The sequence below is a fragment of the Equus caballus genome, chromosome 1 (genome assembly GCF_041296265.1).
Source record: "Equus caballus isolate H_3958 breed thoroughbred chromosome 1, TB-T2T, whole genome shotgun sequence".
Taxonomy (NCBI): Eukaryota; Metazoa; Chordata; class Mammalia; order Perissodactyla; family Equidae; genus Equus; species Equus caballus.
The window spans coordinates 1,286,325-1,307,858 of record NC_091684.1 but is presented as its reverse complement, the minus strand read 5'-3'; the positions used below and the strand labels follow the sequence as shown (position 1 = coordinate 1,307,858).

General features: G+C 48.9%; 2 protein-coding genes across 11 annotated transcripts in view; one reads left to right on the top strand and one right to left on the bottom strand.

Annotated features, from left to right (window-relative positions):
• The window catches only part of TUBGCP2 (tubulin gamma complex component 2), a 32,576-nt gene extending 24,744 nt beyond the window's left edge, over window positions 1-7,832 (bottom strand). Inside the window, exons 1-3 of one of the 7 annotated variants that reach the window (XR_011441299.1) lie at window positions 7,561-7,701; window positions 2,146-2,331; window positions 754-882 (exon numbers count right to left, since the gene is read on the bottom strand). Coding sequence is in view for 5 of the 7 variants with exons in the window: in XM_023636465.2 (XP_023492233.1) it covers window positions 754-882; window positions 2,146-2,295 (279 nt within the window). In the remaining 2 variants the exon portion in view is untranslated. Of the gene's footprint in view, window positions 1-753; window positions 1,570-2,145; window positions 2,332-2,947; window positions 3,332-6,887 lie in introns of those variants that run through there. The other 6 variants (XR_011441300.1, XM_023636465.2, XM_070275290.1 and 3 more) reach the window with 6 other exon arrangements.
• ZNF511 (zinc finger protein 511) lies at window positions 7,630-20,226 on the top strand. 4 transcript variants are annotated; one of them, XR_002806495.2, is made up of 7 exons: window positions 7,683-7,835; window positions 8,024-8,097; window positions 8,428-8,629; window positions 8,837-8,961; window positions 10,367-10,495; window positions 17,690-18,019; window positions 18,339-18,599. XR_002806495.2 is itself a non-coding variant. In XM_023636521.2 (6 exons), the coding sequence occupies exons 1-6, from the start codon at window positions 7,683-7,685 to the stop codon at window positions 11,362-11,364; spliced, it is 762 nt and encodes a 253-aa protein (XP_023492289.1). In that variant the 5' UTR covers window positions 7,630-7,682; the 3' UTR covers window positions 11,365-11,703. The 4 variants fall into 4 exon arrangements, 3 of the variants coding, with proteins under 3 accessions (XP_023492289.1, XP_023492293.1, XP_023492283.1); XM_023636521.2 differs by lacking the exons at window positions 17,690-18,019; window positions 18,339-18,599 and adding an exon at window positions 11,286-11,703 and having other exon boundaries at window positions 7,630-7,835; XM_023636525.2 differs by having other exon boundaries at window positions 17,690-20,226.
• Window positions 20,227-21,534: the final 1,308 nt, after the last annotated feature.

Below are 21,534 nucleotides of genomic sequence, written 5' to 3'. Positions count from 1 at the left end.
ACTCTGGTCTCTGGATGCTTCCCATCACGAGGTGCCACATCCTCAAATCATGAGAGGAGGGAAATCCTACAGCTGATTTGACAGCCAATTCCCAAACTCCATTCCCAATGGTACAGCCTTTTCTCTACATGTGACTGGTCTCCCTTGTTTCAGCTAGACCACTTCCCTTTATCTATCTCCAGCACTGGTGGTCAACAAGGGCCTGGTCACACCCTTCACCCCTGAACAGACTCCGGGCCTTGTAAAGTGAGAAAAAGGACCCAACACAACCCTGGACCCTCCTGTGTGCCATGGCTCCCTTGGCCTCAACACATGCTTTTCTTAGTATCACAAGTAACAGTGGTCAATTTAAAACCGACAAAAACATGGCAGGAGAAGATGAAAACTAAAGCCCCCGACCCCAGGAGATAACTCCTGTTAGTAGTTCTCGTGCTTCTCACCATCAGGAGCCATTTCGTCCCGATGCACCATAAACCCATTCCTGTGTTACCTACTGGCAGGAAGTGGGAGAGGACCAATGAGCAGGTGCTATGGGTCAGCAGAAGTGAGGCCCAAGATTGTGAGGCGGCGCCAGTGACCTCAGACTCGTGAGGGGTTATCTCAGTGAGTGACTCGTGGGTGCTTAAAACATTCGTTAGAACCACTCCACAACTCAGCTCCCCCAGGAGCACATGGATGTTCATCTTGCAGAGACAGAGGACATCCTTCCCGTCACTCTCGAGGAACGGTGTGTGCGCGCCCAGCAGACATTACCTCTCTGTCTTCCATGAGCTTTGACAACAGGTACACCAGTGGGTCGAGGTTCCTTGTGTTTTTAGATTTCAACTCATCGTATTTCTTTAGAAAGTCTTCTGGAGTACGAGAAAATTCTGCTATTTTAACCTCAAAAGCATAAACACAAGTGATTTAGAAACAGTAACTAAGCACTTTAAAAAATCTTCCAGAAAATAAACACAAAAGCCAAAATAAAGTGAAATTCGGTAGGCTAAATAATCACGTACGTCTGAAATAAAACTAAGACAACTCCTGAGAACGTTTTGTGAACCCACCCACGTTCTCCTCTGTGGTCTCCTCCCGCTGTGCTTCCTGAGCCGTAGATCAACACCACTCGTTTCCCAGTAGCTCACGTGTCCTCTGTACACTACCTCTGTGCTCTCTGGAACTTCTTATTACGCATGGGCCCAGGGTTAGGATGCTTTCCTACTGAGTGATAGTGGTCCCCTTATCATAAATTAAACATAATTCTGTGTTCCTGAACTCTCTATCCTGCTCAGTGAATTTTTCTAATTATCCTTGTGCCATTATTAAGCTTTTTAAGTAAGTGAAGCTTTGCACATTTTCAAAAATAGATTTCAAAATTATCTTTACTAGAGATCTATAATTTTAAGTTAGACATTATTTGAATAAACAAAAAAAATCCACTTTAAAGGGACTTTAATGTGGTTAATACACATCCAGAGGATATATGGAGTCTCCTCCTCATGGAACACAGGGAGGGAGTGGTCAAGAGTCTGGGTTCTGAGGTCAGACTGACAGTGCAGTGCTCTCCCTGAGCCTCCATTTACTCATCTGTACAATGGGATGAATGACAGGAACTGCCTTGAGGAGTCAACAGAAGCACTGAGTTCAGCAGAACACGTGGTCTATGGAAAGCATTCAACAAGCGTTGTCTGCTATCACCACTGGCACTGCTGTGGCCGCCCAGTCAGGGAGGTGAACTCTGTGCACAGCACAGCACCAGGGACAGGGCCCACTTGCCCAGGGCACACAGCTGCAGTGGGGAGGGGGCCCACCTGCCCAGGCCACAGAGCTGCAGCGGGGACGGGGCCCACCTGCCCAGGTCACAGAGCTGCAGTGAGGACGGGGCCCATCTGCCCAGGGCACAGAGCTGCAGCGGGGACGGGGCCCACCTGCCCAGGGCACACAGCTGCAGTGAGGACAGGGCCCACCTGCCCAGGGCACAGAGCTGCAGCGGGGACGGGGCCCACCTGCCCAGGTCACAGAGCTGCAGTGGGGACGGGGCCCATCTGCCCAGGTCACAGAGCTGCAGTGAGGACGGGGCCCATCTGCCCAGGGCACAGAGCTGCAGCGGGGACGGGGCCCACCTGCCCAGGGCACACAGCTGCAGTGAGGATGGGCACTCACCTTGGCACTGTGTGCAGACACAGTGGTTGTGACATATGGGGTTCTGTTCTTCTGAAGCAGGTCGATGTAGACCTCGGCCCCATCCCCTCCGTGGACACGCAGCAAGCTGAGCAGCTCATTGACGTCATGGTGAATGCGAAATTCACTCATGGTTTTGGCTCTGAGACAACATCACAATACGTTCTTCTAAAGGTAAGAGAAAAGCAGTTTATAAAAACAAAAACCTATAATGAAAAAATCTACAAGCCATTGAATTTGGTCAACAATAGGTTTTACAGAAGCCAAATCATCACATGGCCCAGCCCAGACATTCCCCCTCATAGACACCGCCACTACAGCCTCTTGCCAACTGTCTACCACCTGGGGCTCATTCCTGGGGTGTGAATCCTCTTCTGTCCTGGTGGCATTCACTGCTGTGGTCTGTCATTTCCTGCTGGGAGCTCATCCTCAGCGGACATGCTCCCTTTGGGAATCCACAGCTCTGAGTCTCCTTAGCTGCAGCCAGTCTCCAGGCTCACTCCTCAGCTCAGGGAGCTGGCATGTGCAGACAGTGTGGATGTGGCCCCACAGGCCTGAGTCCTCCTTCCTCCTGGGTGACTTCAACCACACATGGCTCTGGGCCAGCGGGGAGCTTCCCCGTGTCGGCTGGCAAACAGAGCTTTCTGGTTCTGGCTGTGCAGACACAGTGGTCCTGGCCCTTCAGGGGTCCTGAATCTATGCAAGGAGGTCTGTGTAGGCCTAAGCCACTGCCCTGTCCTGGCATGAATATCAAAACTCCAGCTCCCACCTGTGAGGCCCGCACCTGGTTCGCAAACCCTGCGCTGTCCAGTTACACCTCCATTCACACCTCCAGTGCTGCCTTCTTTCTGCACTCTGGTAGCCAAGACATTTCCATTCCTTGTCCAAACTTGGCTGTATACGAAGATGCTTTCAGTAAGATTACCATAGTTCTCCTATGCATTTGAGTTGGGTAGGATTCCACCTCAGCTCAGTCTGCCCTGTTGACCAGATGTCCTAGGGTCTAGGGTCTCACCATTAGACACACAACTCTCTGGGGTCAAAATCGTAACTCAGATCCCACCAAGCAAACAGTACAGTGCACAGCATATTACAGCACATGGCTACTACACCGGGACAGCAGCAGTCTGCACAGGGGTTGTGCTCTGCCACTGCTGACCAGTTAGCCATTATGATCACAAATACTGACAAAAGGGGAGAAGAGAGAATCCATGGCAACCAGCCACAGATTCAAAAAATGAACACAAGCACACTTCACAAGCTGCACATAAACGTTTCAATATACCTATGCAAGGGTTCTTGATCTGGGATCACAAAAGAACCCTTGGAAATCAGAGGTAAAATCATTTTTGCCTGTGAATTTTCTGAGGAGAGGGTCTTTCAACAGATTCTCAAAGGCTCTGTGACCCATAAAAAGGTTGAGAACCACTGTGCTAGCAGCTCCAGTGAAGACAAGCCACAAGTTGAGGAAAACCTCAAGTGGAGAAGACTCAGCGCATACCCTCGCAACATGCCAACAGTCAACTTTAATTTCTAACTCCACATTAACAAAGTGAGACTCTAATCTTGCGTGACGGAAAACTAGGTCTCCATACATAAACGTCATTGTGTCACAGTATACAAACATTGAATACTGGCCCGAGGCGGGGTATCTCACACGGGACAGCAGAACAGTAACACGAGCTGGTGAGTTAAGTCACTAGCGCACGTCCTTTCTAAATCAGGCGCTCCCAAGAACCACAGTTAAAGGCGCGAGGCGCAGCAGTGCGTGGGCTGTGGTGCCCCAGCCACTCTGAACCCTGACTTGGCTGCTTCCAGGCCGGAGGGCCCTGGGCAAGGAGCTCGTCCTCTCTCAGCCTCCTCTGAAAAGCGTGAGTAGTAAAAGCTACCCAGAGCTGCTGTGGAGATCAACCATTCGTATAGGGCCCCGAAGGGCCTGCGCATAGTGAGCTCTTGCACGAGTGTTATCAGAAAAGCAGGGACAAGTGCTGCAGCTATTACCACGTAAAGCCACCACCGGAAGTGTTCACTGTTGCCTGATTAATGGTTGGTTTTACAAAAGGAAAACTGGATCTGAATCACCGACAACATCCGAAATCACTGGGTATCCCATTAGTCACCGAGGGTCCTGAAGTAGGCACTGCAAACTAGAGAAAACATCAAAGACAACGTCAACTCTCCCAATGACGGCCTCTGCATTCCTAAGGGCAACCGGGTTACCCACAGTCTACGAGGCTCCCCCAGGCCTGCAGGCTGTCCTGCAACGGCTGGACCGAGGACCACCTTGGTCACGCCAGACGGCAAGAATATTGCGTTTACCACGACACAAAACACCCCTCCACCAGAAACAAGCAGGTGGAGAGAACTCTTCCGAAAAAACATCATCTAAGGGAATATTTATTCAAAGACCATCTTCATGAAACTTCACATTTGTGGCAGAAATAAAACCACAGACAGCCCACGTCACAAGTAGTAATACTACGAGGAGTCTGCCGTTCTATGTGGATTTGGGGAACAATTCTGGCAAGGCATCTGGCTCCCCCTGCAGGTGGTACCTCCCCTCAGGGGACCTCTGGAAAGGTGTAGGGGTAACCTCTGGTTGTGACAGTGACTGGAAGGGTGCTCTTAGTGCTTAGCAGGAGGAGGCCAGGGAAGCTCAACAGCAACAGAGGCACCCTCCCCTCCCCCCAAACACCAACAGTGTCTCCACTGACAACAGCTTTGAGGAATATTTACTTGCAATGGCTCACATGGTATTTTTTTTTAACATTTTAGTTTTCCTTTTTCTCCCCAAATCCCCCCAGTTCATAGTTGTGTATTTTCGTTGTGGGGCCTTCTAGTTGTGGCATGTGGGACACTGCCTCAGCATGGCCTCATGAGTGGTGCCATGTGTGCGTCCAGGACCCGAGCCTGCGAAACCCCAGGCCGTGAAGCAGAGCGTACTAACTTAACCACTGGGCCACAGGGCCGGCCCCTCACGTGGTCTTTTTGATGCTCCTGAGTTCCATCATTCGCCACAAGTGGACAGACACAGACTTCTGCGACTGAGCACAACTCACTCCTCCTCACACTGAGTGTGAGCCAGCCGGGCGAGGCGGCAACACTTCACGCACACGTCATGTCCATGCAGCATCAGGCACACACTCACCACGAACGGCTGGTTGAAACAAAGAGGGAAGTGGAAAGCAGTCTTTGTTGAAGAGCTCAAAGCTAACTGCACAAACTGGCGTGAAAAACATTATTTTAAAAATTGTGGAAAATGTCAGCCACATGCAAAAGATTGAAAATTGACCATTCTTTTTCACCACACACCAAAATAAACTCAAAATGGATCAAAGACCTAAAGATTAGGCCTGAGACAATAAGTCTTTTGGAAGAGAATATAGGCAGTACACTCTTTGACATCAGTTTCAAAAGAATCTTTTCGGACACTGTAACTCCTCAGTTGAGGGAAACAATAGAAAGAATAAACAAATGGGACTTCATCAGACTAAAGAGCTTCTTCAAGGCAAGGGAAAACAGAATTGAAACAAAAAAACAGCTCACTAATTGGGAAAAAATATTTACAAGCCACATATCCGACAAAGGGTTAATCTCCATAATATACAAAGAACTCACACTGCTTAACAACAAAAAAACAAACAACCCGATCAAAAAATGGGCAGAGGACATGAACAGACATTTCTCAAAAGAAGATATGAATATGGCCAATAGACACATGAAAAGATGTTCATCATCGCTAATCATCAGGGAAATGCAAATCAAAACTACACTAAGATATCACCTTACCCCCGTTAGATTGGCAAAAACATCCAAAACCAAGAACGACAAATGTTGGAGAGGTTGTGGAGAAAGAGGAACCCTCATACACTGTTGGTGGGAATGCAAACTGGTACAGCCACTATGGAAAACAGTATGGAGATTTCTCAAAAAGTTAAAAATAGAAATACCCTATGACCCAGCCATCCCACTACTGGGTATCTATCCTAAGAACCTGATAACAGATATCTCAAGAGTCCGTTGCACCCCTATGTTCATCGCAGCATTATTTACAATAGCCAAGACGTGGAACCAGCCTACATGCCCAGAAACTGATGACTGGATAAAGAAGATGTGGTATATATACACAATGGAATACTACTCAGCCATAAAAAAAGACAAAACTGGCCCATTCACAACAACGTGGATGGACCTCGAGGGCATTATGTTAAGCGAAATAAGTCAGTCAGAGAAAGACGATCTCTATATGACTCCACTCATAGGTGGAAATTAGTATATTGAGAAGGAGATCTGATCGGTGGTTACCAGGGAAAAGGGGGGGTGGGGGGAGGGTACGAAGGGGGAAGTGGTGTACCCACAACATGACTAACAAAAATGTACAACTGAAGTCTCACAAGCTTGTAATCTATCATAACATTAATAAAAAACAAAAAACAAAAAACAAAAAAAAAATTGTGGAAAATGTCAAGAGCCTAATGCTTTGCTTTCTCAGAGACAGGAAAGTAAAATATAAGAGACGAAAACTGGTCTGGATCTGACCAGAGCTCTTCTCAGGCGTGAAAATGACTGGTCGAGGATGTGTAGTCACAAACCTTCACCACCAAAATGAAGTTACTAAAAGTTTCTGATTATATTTTTAAATCACACTTTTCTGTGTAATTACGTTTTTAACTTCTTAAAGAAACAGCACCCCATTTTCCTTGCCACCGCACGTGGGCACGCACTCGCCTGCTCCAGGCTGAAACACTTGCGGGGAGGAGTGGAGAGTTAAAGTCTCGGCGGGCCTCGGCCGTCCTCTACGGTAGGTCTCACGCATCCCCGCGTCCCTGACGTGTCACCCGTCACCACATGAACTAGGTAACATCCAGCAGCTGGACGTCTGTCCCCCCTGCCGGCTGCAGGCTCCGGAACGGCAGGGACGTCCTGACTTCTCCACCGGCCCCGTGCGCACCTGGCGCCGCGCCCTGTCCGCGCCTGGAGCGGATGGGACGGGATGGGATGGGGACACTGGAGATGCAGGCGAACGGCAGGGCCCCACGGGCCGGGAGGCCCCGGACGGGGCAACGGGAAGCCATCGAAGGCTTTAGGCCGAGAGGAGTTATGACGGAACCTGAGCTCTGGCTCCAGCCTGGAGACTGGTCCAGAGCCAAGAACGATGCAGAGGCGGCTGCAGCCCTTAGCAGGGACAGAAGGGCGGCGCCAGCAAGAAGACGGCGCCGAGGGCGGGAGGGAGGCGGGAGCCGCCCACGGGGCCGGCCTGAACCGTCAGGGCTCGGGACAAAACCAGAGACCCCGCTCCGGGACCCGAACCGTCGGCGCCACAACGCGGAGGCCGGCCCGCACCGGTTGTGCATCGGGTCCGCAGGAGGGGCCCAACACCCTCCGGTCCCAACTCACCGGAGGACCTGCGCGCCCAGCCTGCGCCCGCGGCGGAAGTGGCGCGACGTCACGTCCGGCCCCGCCCCTGCCGGCCCGTCGACGGTGGCCGATAGGCTGCGGCGCTGCCGGCGCGCAGGGCGATGCAGCTGCCTCCCGCGGTGCACGCCCGCCTGGCCGGGGGCCCCGGTGCGGCGGAGCCTCTGCCCGTGGAGCGTAGCCCCAAGGCCGGCGCCGCGCCCTTCCGCTTCACGGCGCGCCAGGTGCGCTTCCCGCGGGAGCACGAGTTCTTCGAGGTGCGTGAGCAGAGGCGGAGGGCCGTTGTAAGGGGTCGGGGCCTGAGGTTCGGGGCGGGGCCTCTGGCTGGAGGCGGGGCTGAGTCTGGGGCGGGGCCTCTGGTTGGAGGCGGGGCCTGCGGCCGAGGGGCGGGGCGGGGGCGGGGCCGCGAGGCGCCCGGCCCACCCACTACGCGCGTGTTCTGCAGGACGGGGACGTGCAGCGGCACCTGTACCTCCAGGATGTGCTCACGCAGGTGGCCGGGGCGCCCGAGAGGCCCAGGTGAGCGGCTCTGGGCCCAGCGCCGTCCCCTCCCCGCCTCCCACCCCGCCCCTTCCCGGGGCCCCATTCCACCCCTCCTCCACCGCCCCTCAGGTGGAGGAGGGGGACCTGCCGCCCCGCCCCTGCTTGCACCCGTCCACGCCCTGAGAGGCCGGCCTCCCCTCCGCCTAGCTGGTGTGAAAACTAACTTCTTAACAGGGTAGGGTTTGGGACTGTAAAAGAAACATTCGAAGCTGTATCAGGGCACTTAAAAGGAAGCTGTTGACAGGGACTCTGACAGTCTTTGTCACCAGGGGAATGGTGTTCCCACCAGGCGGTTTCCTTTGTCAGGGTGCCCGAGTTCACCTGTCAGGTGGCGGGCTGCTGCCAGGTGTTCGACGCCCTGGAGGACTATGAGCACCACTACCACACTCTGCACAGAAACGTCTGCTCCTTCTGCAAACGAGCCTTCCCCTCAGGACACCTGCTGGACATCCACATCCTGGAGTGGCACGACTCATTGTTCCAGATCCTGTCTGAGAGGCAGAACATGGTGGGTGACCAAGGCCAAGTGCAGTGACCCCGGGGGCTTGTTCCCAAACTGTCCAGTGGGTATCCGGGCTGCAGGGCTCAGAGTGCCACTCCCAGCTCTCAGGGTTGGGGACAAGGCCAGGGGGCACCTTCCCTGCCCTTGGTGTGCCCATTGAGGAGCGGCGAGGGCTCCGGGGGTCAGGATGGAGGGTATGCTGTTTCGTTTCAGTATCAGTGCTTGGTGGAAGGGTGCACGGAGAAGTTCAAGACCAGCAAAGACAGGAAGGATCACCTGGTGAGACGTCACCTCTACCCTGCGGACTTTCGGTTTGATAAACCAAAGAAAAACATGAGGTACGTGAGGTGACACGGTGTCCACACTGCAGGATGCGGCCACCCCTTGAATTTAGAAAGCCTTTTGAGCATATAGACTTTAAGGACGTAGATGGTGTAGTTTAGCATCCCTGTCACTTAACTTCATATTTAGCTGCAGGTGACGGAAACCCTGACAAGTCGAGAGTCACCAAAAAAGGGTAGATGAGTGGGGGTGGTTTTGTATGGGGCCCCTGCTAGAGGAGGACAGGAAGGGGAGCCCCGGGCCTCCTGGGCTCTGTCCTGGGAGTGACTGGGGTGCCCTCCCAGTGTCTGCCTGGGTGTGTAGGAACCTCACCGTGGTTCTCTATGCTCACACTTCACACGGCTGTGCCACACCTCCGCTCGGCACAGCCACTCTCGAGTGGAGCAGATGTGGGCCTCAGGGATGTTGTTGCAGGCCGTGAGCCCCTCCCCTCACGTGGGGCCTCCAGTGTTTCGTTTGTCCTGTCAGTACACATTTAGGAACTTGACAACAAAACCATTTGTTACACGGTTCTGTTGAGAGCCCACTGTGGGAAAATGTCTGTGGGGATAATTCTTGAATCTGTGTTATGTTTCTTTCCCTGTTTTGTAACTGATTGTTTTTGGGTGAACCTTCGTGACCATCTAGATAGTACGTTGATCGAAGTCTCTTTAGACTAACTTATTTGCCTCTAAAGAACTTTACTGTTTAAAGTGAAATAATTCTGGGGCTGGCCCCGTGGCCGAGTGGGTAAGTTCGCGCGCTCCGCTGCAGGCGGCCCAGTGTTTCCTTTGTTTGAATCCTGGGCGGGGACATGGCACTGCTCATGGGACCATGCTGAGGCAGCGTCCTGCATGCCAAAACTAGAAGGACCCACAATGAAGAATATACAACTATGTACCGGGGGGCTTTAGGGAGGAAAAGGAAAAAAATAAAATCTTCAAAGTAAAATAATTCTGAGAACCCACTGCAATGTGGGAGATTTTTGTAAGGCCTTGAGTATACGGTAACTCCTTTCTGAGGGATCATTTTCAGGAGAAAACCCTGCACTGCTAGATGGAAACCTTGGTGTTGGGGAGGAGACTCTCAATGTTGCAGAGTTAAGTTTAGTAAATTTCTTACTGATTATCACAGAAAACTTTTGGTGCGCTTGGTAGGCATTTACCACACGGCACTGTAATAATACTGTTTTTGAAAGATAAAGTGTAGTTGTCATACCTAGATTTGTAAAATGTGGTGTTTATCATATTCACTTGCAGCCTTGCTGTAATTTTCCTCCTTGTCCTGGTAGCCTGAAGATGACACTATGCCAAAATAGTTACAAGATATCTTTGTGAGAAAAATAACGTCTTCCTCAGAAGTTCATTTCTAGGGAAAAACTGGGGTTGCAGGAGCCAGCACTCACCTCTCTGTCCTCCACAGCCCAGCCACGCCCAGGGCCACCGTGCAAGTGTCGGCAGAAGCCCTGGGGGCTGAAGGGGAGCAGGTGGAAGGGGACGCCATGGAAGTCTGCTCTGAACCTGCGGGTGAGAGGCACACGGCTGGCCGCAGGTCAGTACCTGGGCTCTTCCTGAAACAGGGTCTGAACACGTGTTTTACGTGGAGAGTCCCTGGGTTGAGCCTGGCCGGCCCTTTCACTGAGAGAAGCTGACTCTGGGTCGGGATGTTGGCTTCAGTGGGAATGGAAAGCATGACTCTTCCTGTCTCTTGAATAACTTAATTTCTCTTGTGTACTCTGTTTTTGGAACTCCTGCAGCACAGAAATGCAAAACATGGCCAAAACAGAGATAGAAAGAACCTTGGTTGTAATTTCTTAAGTTACAACCCATGAGTTTGTTTTCCTAGCATGAACTGTGCTCTTGTTGGGTTAAAGTTGATTTCAGATCTAATTTGGGGGAAAAGGGAAAAAAATTGCCAGGGAATCCAAATTGACAGGAAGATAGACTCGTGTCCCTCAGCTGCCTTTGAGCGTTTGCCTAGACTTTGGCCTACGAGTGAGTCCCGGGAGCCGTTGGGCTGTTAGGGTTTCATCCGACGGGGTGAAAGGAAGTCTGAGCCCTGGAGAGCTTGGCAGAAGCTGGCCGAGTTCTCCGCGGCAAGCGTGCGTTGGTGGCTGGGAGACTCCCACAGGAAGCGGGCCTGAGGGATGCTGGCCAGCTGCAGACAGGGAGCTGCCCTGGGCTGTGCAAAGGGAGAGCCCACGTCCTGAATGCTCCACAGGGTGAAAGAGAGGGAGCATTTTGGAACAAGAAGAAAGCACACATCAGACTGCTGTTATGAATTGGGTTGTTTGTTGGCAAAAGGTATAATAGTTGAGTGTGAAGGGTTTTGTTCGTTTCAGAATACCTCCTACCATCTGTTTTGGTCAAGGGGCATCACGAGGATTTAAAAGCACCAAGAAAAGAAATAAACACCAGTGACGACTGAGACGAAGAGAAAGAGCCACAGGCCTCTGAGCAGCCCCTGAGGCAGGAGACAGTTGCCTTTTGCAGGACGTGGTGTCAACGATGGGCTTTTTCTCTGGCCTTCTGCTGCGGTCCCTAGGACCCAGGCCTTTGCTGCCCTCGATGTCTGGGTTCCTTGGCAAATGACTGAATGACATCAGTAGCCGTTATCAGAAGGAGTGAGAGACCCACAGATTCCAGAAATGATCCTGGCGGGTGCTCTGATGACTTGGAGACGGGCCCACCTCCTTCTGCAGGGGCCATCCCCAGAGTGTCCTTTTTAAGCACAAAAAGTAAATGTTCTTCATCAGTGGGCTTTTAGTCGTCCTTCCCATATTGTTGAATCAGACTGGGAAACGAGCAGTAATCACCCGTGAGTGCTCTGTTTTTAGTGTTTGGTTTTCAGAAAGATTTATGAAATCTTAGAGCCTCGGGGGGTGACCGGGCAGGATGTCTCGCTTGTCTGAGTCCTCAGTAGTTCATGACTCTGTGAGAGATGCCCGGTCAGGAAGCAGACCTGACTGGGGGGACATGGAAACTAGAAAGGATTCCCAGGAGCCCGGGGCAGGGCAGTCGGCACTGGGAAAGAGGCGTGCCAGCCGGGCGGCATCCCGGAGGAGGAACGGTGATGAAGGACAGTGATGGGCAGAGGGATGGGCATTGCAGCGAGGGAGGGGCTGCACCAGAACCCAAGTGTCTGGCTGGTGTCTTCCGGGTGGAACTGATCAGAGTCATGCAGTTCTCATCGGCGGTCGACAACGATAACGTGGCTAGAGAGGGCACCCAGCAGAGGTGCGGAGCTACAGCAGGGCAGAGCAGCTGCGGCGGGTGGGCGGGTGTGTGGGGCATAGATGCACGCCACCAGAGGCAGCGAGTCGACAGAAACAGCTGGATCAGCTCTGTTTTGATAAAATCAGGGCTTGGCCTGGCAGAGTCTCTCCCAGAGGCCACATCCCCTCCAGCAGCACCTGGGGTGCTGGCATGCCAGCTGTGCCAGCCTGAGGGCTCAGCCAGCAGCAGCAGGGTGGGCCTCCGCCTCCCCGTCTCACCTCCGGCCTGCTCTTGCTCTGGGCTCTAGATTTGGCTGGAGGCAGCTGGTGGTGGTCTGTGACTCCGGCCCGGAGGCTGCTGGCCCAGCTCCTGCTGAGTCACACCCAAAGCTTTCGGGACACCTGGAGCAGATGGGGTCTCCAGGAGAGCGTCGCATCACGCCAGCAGCTCCATGCACTAAAAACCCTGAAAGCAGGTGACCTGGTGTGCAAGGAAAAGAGTAAAACCTGAAGTACAGGCCTAGTGTATCGATGAGAGACCTGATGTACACTTCTGGGTGGGCGGTGACCAGCCTTGGCTGAGGGGCTATGGCAGGGCTGCCCAGGGTCCCACTTTGGTTCTTGAAAAACATAACAGAGAAAAACACTAACATGCAAAGATGCTCTTCTTTCTGCTCGTCTCCCCTCGGGGACCTCGCCCCTTCCCTAACTCCTGTGCGTCCTCTCTGTAACCCCACCCTTCCACACGAACACGTGGGCCTTTTTCGTAACAGCACATCTGAGATTCACTTGCCCACAGCGTTAGCCAGCACACAGGCATGTGTTTCATAGTCTTTGGGGACTGCCAGTCCTGGGCTCCAATCCTAGCTTCGCCCCTACCTAGAAAGCTACTTGTTGAATCTGCCTTGGTTTTTCTTCTAAAAAACGGAATATGAAACTTCAGTGTAAGGAATATTATTGATGCAAAAAAAAAAGACCACCTGCATCAATAATTCTGAGGAGACGCTTCTATTTCTGCTGCAAGACCTTGCCTGGTTTTGGGTCGCGGTGTCGGAGGAAGACTCAGAGCTGGGAGCGTTTACAAGAGAAGGAGGTGCTCTGGGAGTCCGACCTCAGCACCGGCTGCCGGATACCGGCAGCGTGTAAGGTCACCGAGTTTGCATCAGTCTGTCTGTGGTGGGAAATGTGATTCCCATGCTTAGGTTTACGTGAAAGAGCATTTTGTTATCTGGGGGACCAGAACCTGTTGGGTGAGCCTGTTTTTTCTAACTGGTAGGTGAAGTGCTCGGTCACCTGAGGAGCTGGCAGAATGTCGTGTTTGCTTCCACAGCACGAAACACCCTGTCCCGTCAGCTTGGGCCGAGCTCCTCAGGGTCCCATCCAGACCCGTGAGTGCCGCTGCAATGCACTGTCCAAAATCTGCGGTGTGAAATGTTTCCACCTGCTCCTTGTGTCTCCTTCCCCAGCTGCCTTTTCTCCCTTTTTGTGCCCTGTTTTGCATGGAGTGAGCTGCTTTTCTCATGCTGTTATTTGGAAAGTTAGGCACACTGTACTTAGTATTTTAGTAGTTACCCCCCAGTTTTAGTATAAATACTTAGCTGGTTCGAGTGTAAGATTAATCAGTGTCTCTTCCCTTTCCCTAAAGAGTACAAGGACAGTTGATGCTCCAGCCCCTCTACGCCGTGGGCACTGGTAGAGTTGTGCCTGGTAGCCAGGATTCTGTTTGTGATCCCACAAGACATGGTTGCTGTGGTTCCTCGTGGTCAGGCGGTCAGTCCACCCACCGTGAGCACTGCCTCTGCTGGGCGTTTCCTCTTGCCTCTCGGACTCTTTAAATGGAAACGCTTTCCTTCTGCTGGTCGGGAACTTCAGCATTTCCTTCAGTAAGAGCCAGTAGTAACAAACGTTCTCAATTCTGTTTGCTGAAAAAGTCTCTATGTTCTTGTTCTTGAAAGCTCTTTTTGCTAGGAATGCAGTACTCGATTGGCAGTTTTTCCCTAAGCATGTTGGACACATTGTTCCACTGCCTTCCAGCTGTCCTTGTTGCAGCTGAGAAGCCAGGTGTCAGCCTGATGGCTGTTCTTCAGAAGACACCTTGTTTGGGCCGGCCCCGTGGCCAAGTGGTTAAGTTCGTGCAGCCCAGGGTTTCACCGGTTTGGATCCTGGGCGTGGACATGGCACTGCTCATTAGGCCATGTTGAGGTGGCCACAACTAGAAGAACCCACAGCTAAAAATATACAGCTGTGTACCGGGAGGCTTTGGGGAGAAAAAGGAAAAATAAAATCTTTTAAAAAAAGAAAAAAAAGAAGACAGCTTGTCGTTTCTCTGACGGTGTCCTGTGGTGCGCTCAGAGCTGTCAGGTGAAGAGACCACCCACCCTGCTTGCTCTTCACTCACTGGGTTTTTTGAACCTCAGGTTTTGTCTCTTCAAATGTTACCTCTGGGCCATTGTCTGTTACAATTAAATGTATGTTAGGCATCCTCGCCCTTTCTTCCATGTTTCTTAAGGCTTTCATATTTTCTGTTCCTTATCTGGCTTTGCTACATTCTGGATAATTTCTTCGGATCTACTTTGCAGTTCACTAGTTTTCTTACCAGCTGTATCAAATATGCTGTTAAACTCGTCCAGTTTTTCATTTCAGTAGTTACGATTTTCAATTCTATAAGTTCTACATTGTTTTTATAATTTGCTGGATTTCTATAGCTTGTTCATCACATTTTCAATCCATTCTTTTATTTTGTAAACATATTAGACTTGTTTTATGTTCTCTGATTGATGATATCAATATCTGAAGACTGCGGCTCTGATTCTTCTGTCCATTTTTTCTGCTGACTCACTCATGGTGCCGTGTTTGCTGGTGAATTTTGTGATTTTTGGCTGTGAGTTTGTATTCTTTTGAACTTTACCTCTGGAATTTCTCTGACACATCTGAGTTCTTCTAGAAAAAATTAGTATTTGTTTCTGTCATGTGAGTGGGGGTGCTATCAATCTAGAACCATTTAAAATAAATTATTAGGTATGAGTTTTTACTGTCAATTCAGTTTTTCCACAAATACCCTTCCTGTGTTGCCTTTACACAGCCCTTAGCCAAAGTGAAACATCCGAGCGATAGAAACAGACCCCTCATTTCACTCATAGCTAGAAAAATAGAAATAAAAACACACTGAGAGGCCCTTTCTTACACATCCAACTGACAAAACTTCAGAGGTGGATGGCGTGCTATTGTTCAGTCTGTGGGCAGACAGGCATCTCATACATCGTCAGTGGGGATGCTGAAGGCCACCACCCCCAAAGAAGGAGAAATTAGCAATAGCTAACAAAATTACTTCTGTATTTACCCTTTGACCCAGCCATCTTACTTCAAGGGATGTATCCTGAAGACACATTGGCAAAAATTCAAAAGATCCACTCAAAAGGCAATTTATTCAATAAAACTTTTAACAACTAAAGACTGAAAACAACTCAAATGTCCCAAGTCCCAAATGACCCAAGGAGAGTCAAGAACTGAAATTTTTTGGCATGGGAAAAAGAAGATACAGATTTAAGATCAATGAAGGTAATAAAAACCCTGTAGTCTGAATCCAAATTAGAAGTATTGCTATAACCTTGTAAAATATATTCCATATTTGTTAAATCAGTAGCTCTACTGAAAAGCCTGGATTCGTTTTTAGAAATCAAGGAGGTTATTGAGGAACACTAAAGTTGGACTCGGGAGCCAACTTAGATGAAGACCCACCGACCAAAGATAGGACAGCGTGAGCATCATCAAGAATACTAGCCACCATTGCGTGAAACCCATCAGGCATGTTTAAATCCATGATCTCATAATCATTCTTTAAAGACAAAAACCTCAGTGACTCCCTTTGGGAGGATATCAGGAACTAATGTCATTTTGAAAGCTGGTAAATTAACAAAAATTAAGAATATGTCCTACCTTTCCTGCAAGAACTATACCTAAGGGTGACTAAGCTGTCGATGTCAGTGATGGCTAACATCGCAAAGAGAGAGTGGACCAGACATTGGATTTTTCCTGATGGAAGTTCACCATGCTCCTATTAGTAGTCTTGCTAAGACATTAAGGCACAATCTGATTGTCTTAGCCTCTTCCCTCCAAATGCAGAGCCTGAGACGAGGGCTGCATGAAGGTGGTTTATATTAGAAATGATCCTAAGGAGCAGGAGTGAAGGGCTGGAGAGGGTGAAACAAGGAAGGAGGGAAAGCCCACCCACCAGGGAGGTTATTGGAGTAGTGCTCATTGTGGGCAATTGAGGCTCTGACCCATTGGAGACCCGTGAGGAACCTTGTAGGATGTGCCTCAGAAGTGTCCACCCAAGACACAGAGAGGAGAGGATTCATCTACTGGTTGCCCCATGGAATATTAACTCCCTCACACTTCTAGCTTTGTGGGCAGGAATGGTCAGAATGGTCCAGCACCCCACACCTGGCAGAGAAGCCGTAGAGTAGAAAGAGAGCTTTGGAGTGACCGATGGGAGATGCTGTTGGGTTGCCCCTGAGCAGCTTGTTGCTGCAGCAAAAATGAGTTCACAGATGGACTGAGGAGATGTGAGGTGGCACGGAGGTGTCAGAGGCACTGGTCAAGCTTCCAGATGAGAGAACACATTAAATGACACCCAGGGATGCAGGCAGAAAAATCCAGGTTGTGGAAAACTACAGGTAAAACAACCTGGTTTCTTCAATAAAGAACAGAGAAGGAAAACCTACAGACACGAAACCTACAACACACGTCAGCCAGCGGCAGTGTGGGGACCTTATTGGGATGCAGAATCAGATGCTCAAACTGAAAAAAAAATTAACAAAACCAAACCAAGACTACTTGAGGATCAACCTCCAGGATGACAATGTGAGGCACTCCACTGACCCATTCTTAGTGAAACTGGTAAAAATTAGGAAAAACAATAAAAATTAAAACAAAAAACCACAACAATACAGTAGTCCCCACTTATCCACAGGAAATACATTCCAAGACCCCCAGTGGCTGCCTGAAACCCTGGCTAGCACCAGCCCCTATCTAGAGTATGTTTTTTCTTATACACATGTACCTGATAAAATTTAGTTTATATATTAGGCACAGTAAGAGATTAACAACAATAATTAATAATAAAAGGGAATAATTATAACAATATACTGTTATAAAAGTTAGGTGAATGTGGTCTCTCTCTATGTTATTTTACTTTACTCACCCTTCTTGTGACGGCGTGAGATGATACAATGCCTACGTGATGAGATGAATGATGTAGGCATTGTGAAGTAGCACTAGGCTACTATTGACCTTCTGACCGAGGATCATAAGCTCCATGGAGAAGGAGGATCATTGAGCCGTGACAGTGCCAATGTTGGGTGTCAGGAGCAGATGATGTTGATGTCTGAGGATCCAACAAAGAGATGATGTATGACCTGGGCGGGATGGAGCGGAAGGTGGTGCGAGATTTCATCATGCTACTCAGAATGGTACACAATTTAAAACTTATGAGTTGTTTATTTCTGGAATTTTCCATTTAATATTTTCAGACTATCGTTGGCCATGGGTAACTGAAACCAAATAAAGTGAAACTGCAGATAAAGAAGGACTACTGTAATTAAAGCTTCTGAGAATGGTTCTAAGGGCAAACAGGCAAAGAAGAAACATCTATCCAAGAAATCTATGAAAATTCAGCAAGAAAGGAAAGAGCCTGTGGTATCTGAGCCAAGACCACCCCATCCCTCCTCTCTCCCAGCTCAGTGAGGCAGAGACTCCACTCCAGACTGCTGCAGCTAAGAGCACTCCCCTCGGCTCCCAGTTGGAGGGCCTCCTTCCAAAGGAGCGGTGCCCCCAGTGCCTGTTGCTGAGGCTGAGTCCAAGTAAGTCTGGTTGAGAGGAAGGGCTCTCTTCTGCCCAGCCCCCACCCACGGAGCAGAGGCTCCACCCTGGGGGAGGCACCACCCCACATACTGGGGCCCTGATCACCATTGCCCTGCTGTGAGGCAGTGTTCCATGCCAGAAGAGGTAAGCAGAGAGGACATCAGGCTGATGCCCTCCCACTGAGCTCCGAGAGCATGGGTGTCACTCACGGAGAAGTTTGCCCTTGTCCTCACCCCAGCTCCAGAGCCCTGGCTCAGAGATTTTGCCTGGAGGGAAAGCAAGTCAGAAAAACAGATTGTTCCTAATTTCTTCCCAAAGGAACTGACTTCATTTGCAATAGACAGTGGAGAAGTTCAAGCCCAAGGGCATTCTCAAGAACGTGAAGAGGTGGTGAAAGGTGGCCAAGAGACAGGCTATACTGGAGGCTGGTTCACAAGAGGGAACCAGGGAAAGAAGAACTGGGAGGAGCCCTCTTGGGGTCAAAACAAATACAGGCACATCTCAGAGACACTGCAAGTTTGGTTCTAAACCACCACAATAATGCAAATATCACAATAAAGTGAGTCACTTTATTGTGAATTGTTTGGTTTCCCAGTGCTTATAAAAGTTATGTTTACAGTATAGTGTAGTCTATTAAGTGTGCAATAGCATTATGTCTAAAAAAAAAAGAATGTACATACCTTAATTTAAAAATACTTTATTGCTACAAAATGCTAACCATCATCTGAGCCTTCCAAGCATTGTAATCTTTTTGCTGGTGGAGGATCTTGTAAAAACGCAGTATGTGCAAAGCACAATAAAACAAGGTATACCTGTATCAAACACTGACCGCAGAACACTTTCAAAGGAGCCAGAACTTGATTGGATTAGTCTGTAGAAGAATGTATGCCCAGGGCATTGTTGAAAACAATGGAGCAGTCAGCTGGCAATTAGTGCAGTTTAACAGCTGGGTGTGGTCAGGGAAAGAGAGGAAGAATTGTTTTGGGGGCTGTAGCCGGTGCATTGAATTAAGAATATGTAGATTATGACCTGATGAATGAGGAGGCACAAGCCACTCACAGAGGGGTCGGCAGGTAGCTCCCTAGCATCTGAACTACCACTTTGAGGAAGTGAAAACCCTGGGGGCATTTTGATTGAAGGTGTATTTTCAGTACACTCACACAAAGGAAGTAGAGTCACAAGATTTATTACTTACAGATCCCAGAAGCTGGGGAGGGGGCAGGGGGTGGGGGGAATGAGCCAGAGAAGGGCAGTTCTCTATCCCAGGTCACCAGTGAGCAGGAGATAGAGAACAGGGTAGCAAGCACCTGTTACTTATAAGGTGGTTGAGGTGGAGATCACTAACTTTTGGAAGGCTCAACTCTGAGTGGTCATTTTAAAAGATGACCTGGGAGAAGCAAAGGGGAACTTGAAGCAGGGAACCTAAGCTCAGGTCTTTCTCTAAATGTGTAGACTCAGCGTGGCCAGGGTTGTCATACTGTGAAATGCCAAGGTAGCAACTCAGAATAGCTGTTTTCTCATCACAAGAGTCCTATGAAAGCACTGTCATTCCAGGATGACTGTGGGCACACCTGAAGCTGCATCTCCCTCAGGAGCAACATCAGAGGCTTAACACTGTGGGGGTGGGGAGGTATAAAGGGATAGTCTTCACTAAAATAATCCAGCCCAACACTAAACAAATAACAATAATAAGCCCCAGAGGAGGGGGACCAGTATCCAGAGTTGCTACAATATGTTATCTGTAATGTCCAATTTCCAACAAAAAATTATGAGGCATGCAAAGAAACAAGAATGTATAATTCATATGCCTGAAAATCAAGCAACAGAAACTGCATGTGAGCATGACAGGATATTGAATTTATCACAAAAGACTTCAAAGTAGCCATTATAAACATGTTCACAGAACTAAAGGAAACTATGATTAAAGAATTGCAGGACAAAGACAGTGTCTCATCAAATAGAGACTATCAATAAAGAGACAGAAATTATTTAAAAAGAACCAAATGGAAAGTCTAGAGTTGAAAAGTATAACAACTGAAGAATTTTTAAAAACTCACCAGAGGGGCTCAACAGTAGAGCTGAAATAGCAGAATAAAGAATAAATGAACTTGAAGATTGACTGAGATTATGGAAGTCAAAGAATAGACAAAGAAAAATAAGACACATGAAGAGGGTCTCAGGGAAATTTGGAACACCACTAAGAAAGTCAATATACATATAATGGGAATACCAGAAGGGAAGACAGGGAAAGATGCAACAAAAAAAAGAAAAGAAAAAAAATTGAAGAAATAATGGCTGAAAACTTCCCAAATTTATTGAAAAACAAGCTACACATCTAGGAATCTCAATGAATTCCAAGTAGGATAAATGCAAAGAGCGTCCAGACACATCATCATAAGAATGCTGAAAGTCAAAGATAAGGGAAAAAATCTTGAAAGCAACAAGAGCAAAATGATTCATTACTCATAAGGGAACCCCAATAAAACTAATAGCTGACTTCCCATCAGAAATCATGGAGGCCACAGGGCTGGCCCAGTGGCATAGTGGTTAAGTTCACGTGCTCCGCTTTGGTGGCCTGGGGTTTGCAGGTTCAGATCCCAGGAGTGGACCTAGCACTGCTCGTCAAGCCACGCTGTGGCAGCATCTCACATAAAATAGAGGAAGATTGGCACAGATGTTAGCTCAGGGCCAATCTTTCTCACAAAAAGAGAGAGAGAGAAATAATGAAGGCCAGCAAGTAGTAGGATAAGATATTCAAAGTGCTCAAGGGAAAAGCTGTCAAGAATCCTATATCCAGCAATCAGAATGAAAGTGGGAACTTTACTACCTGCCTTACAGAAATAGGAAGGACTATAAAGGAACATTATGAACAGCTGTATGCCAACAAATTAGATAACTTAGATGAAATGGGCACATTCCTAGAAAGACACAGAATACTAAAGATGACTCAAGAAGAAATAGACGATCTGAATAGACCTCTCACAGGCGAAGAGATTAAAGTAGCAAAACAACAACAATAACAGAAACCTACCCATAAAGGAAAGTTTAGGACCAGATGGTTTCACCAGTTCTACCAAATATTTAAAGAAAAATTAACACCAATTTTTCAAAAACTCTTGCGAAAAATAGAAGAGAAGGGAACACTTCCCAACTCCTTTTATAAGTCTAGGACAGTACTGAGTTACCAAAACCAGGCAAAGACATCATAAGAAAAGAAAAGCATAATCCAATATGTCTTGTGAATATGGATGCAAAAATTCTCAATGAACATTAGCAAACCAAATCCAGCAACATATAAAAAGAATTATACACCATGGGGGTCAGCCCGGTGGCACAGCAGTTAAGTGCACACGTTCTGCTTCAGCGGCCTGGCGTTTGTCAGTTCAGATCCCGGGTGTGGACATGGCACCGCTTGGCAAGCCATGCTGTGGCAGGCGTCCCACGTATAAAGTGGAGGAAGATGGGCATGGATGTTAGCTCAGGGCCAGTCTTCCTCAGCAAAAAGAGGAGGATT

Bases quoted from the DNA above. Each gene is read 5' to 3' on its own strand.
- ZNF511 (XM_023636515.2), top strand. From the start codon at position 7,683: ATGCAGCTGCCTCCCGCGGTGCACGCCCGCCTGGCCGGGGGCCCCGGT. The intron at 8,630-8,836 runs GTGGGTGACCAA...GTTTCGTTTCAG, and splicing joins TGTCTGAGAGGCAGAACATG to TATCAGTGCTTGGTGGAAGG. The intron at 8,962-10,366 runs GTACGTGAGGTG...TGTCCTCCACAG, and splicing joins AAACCAAAGAAAAACATGAG to CCCAGCCACGCCCAGGGCCA.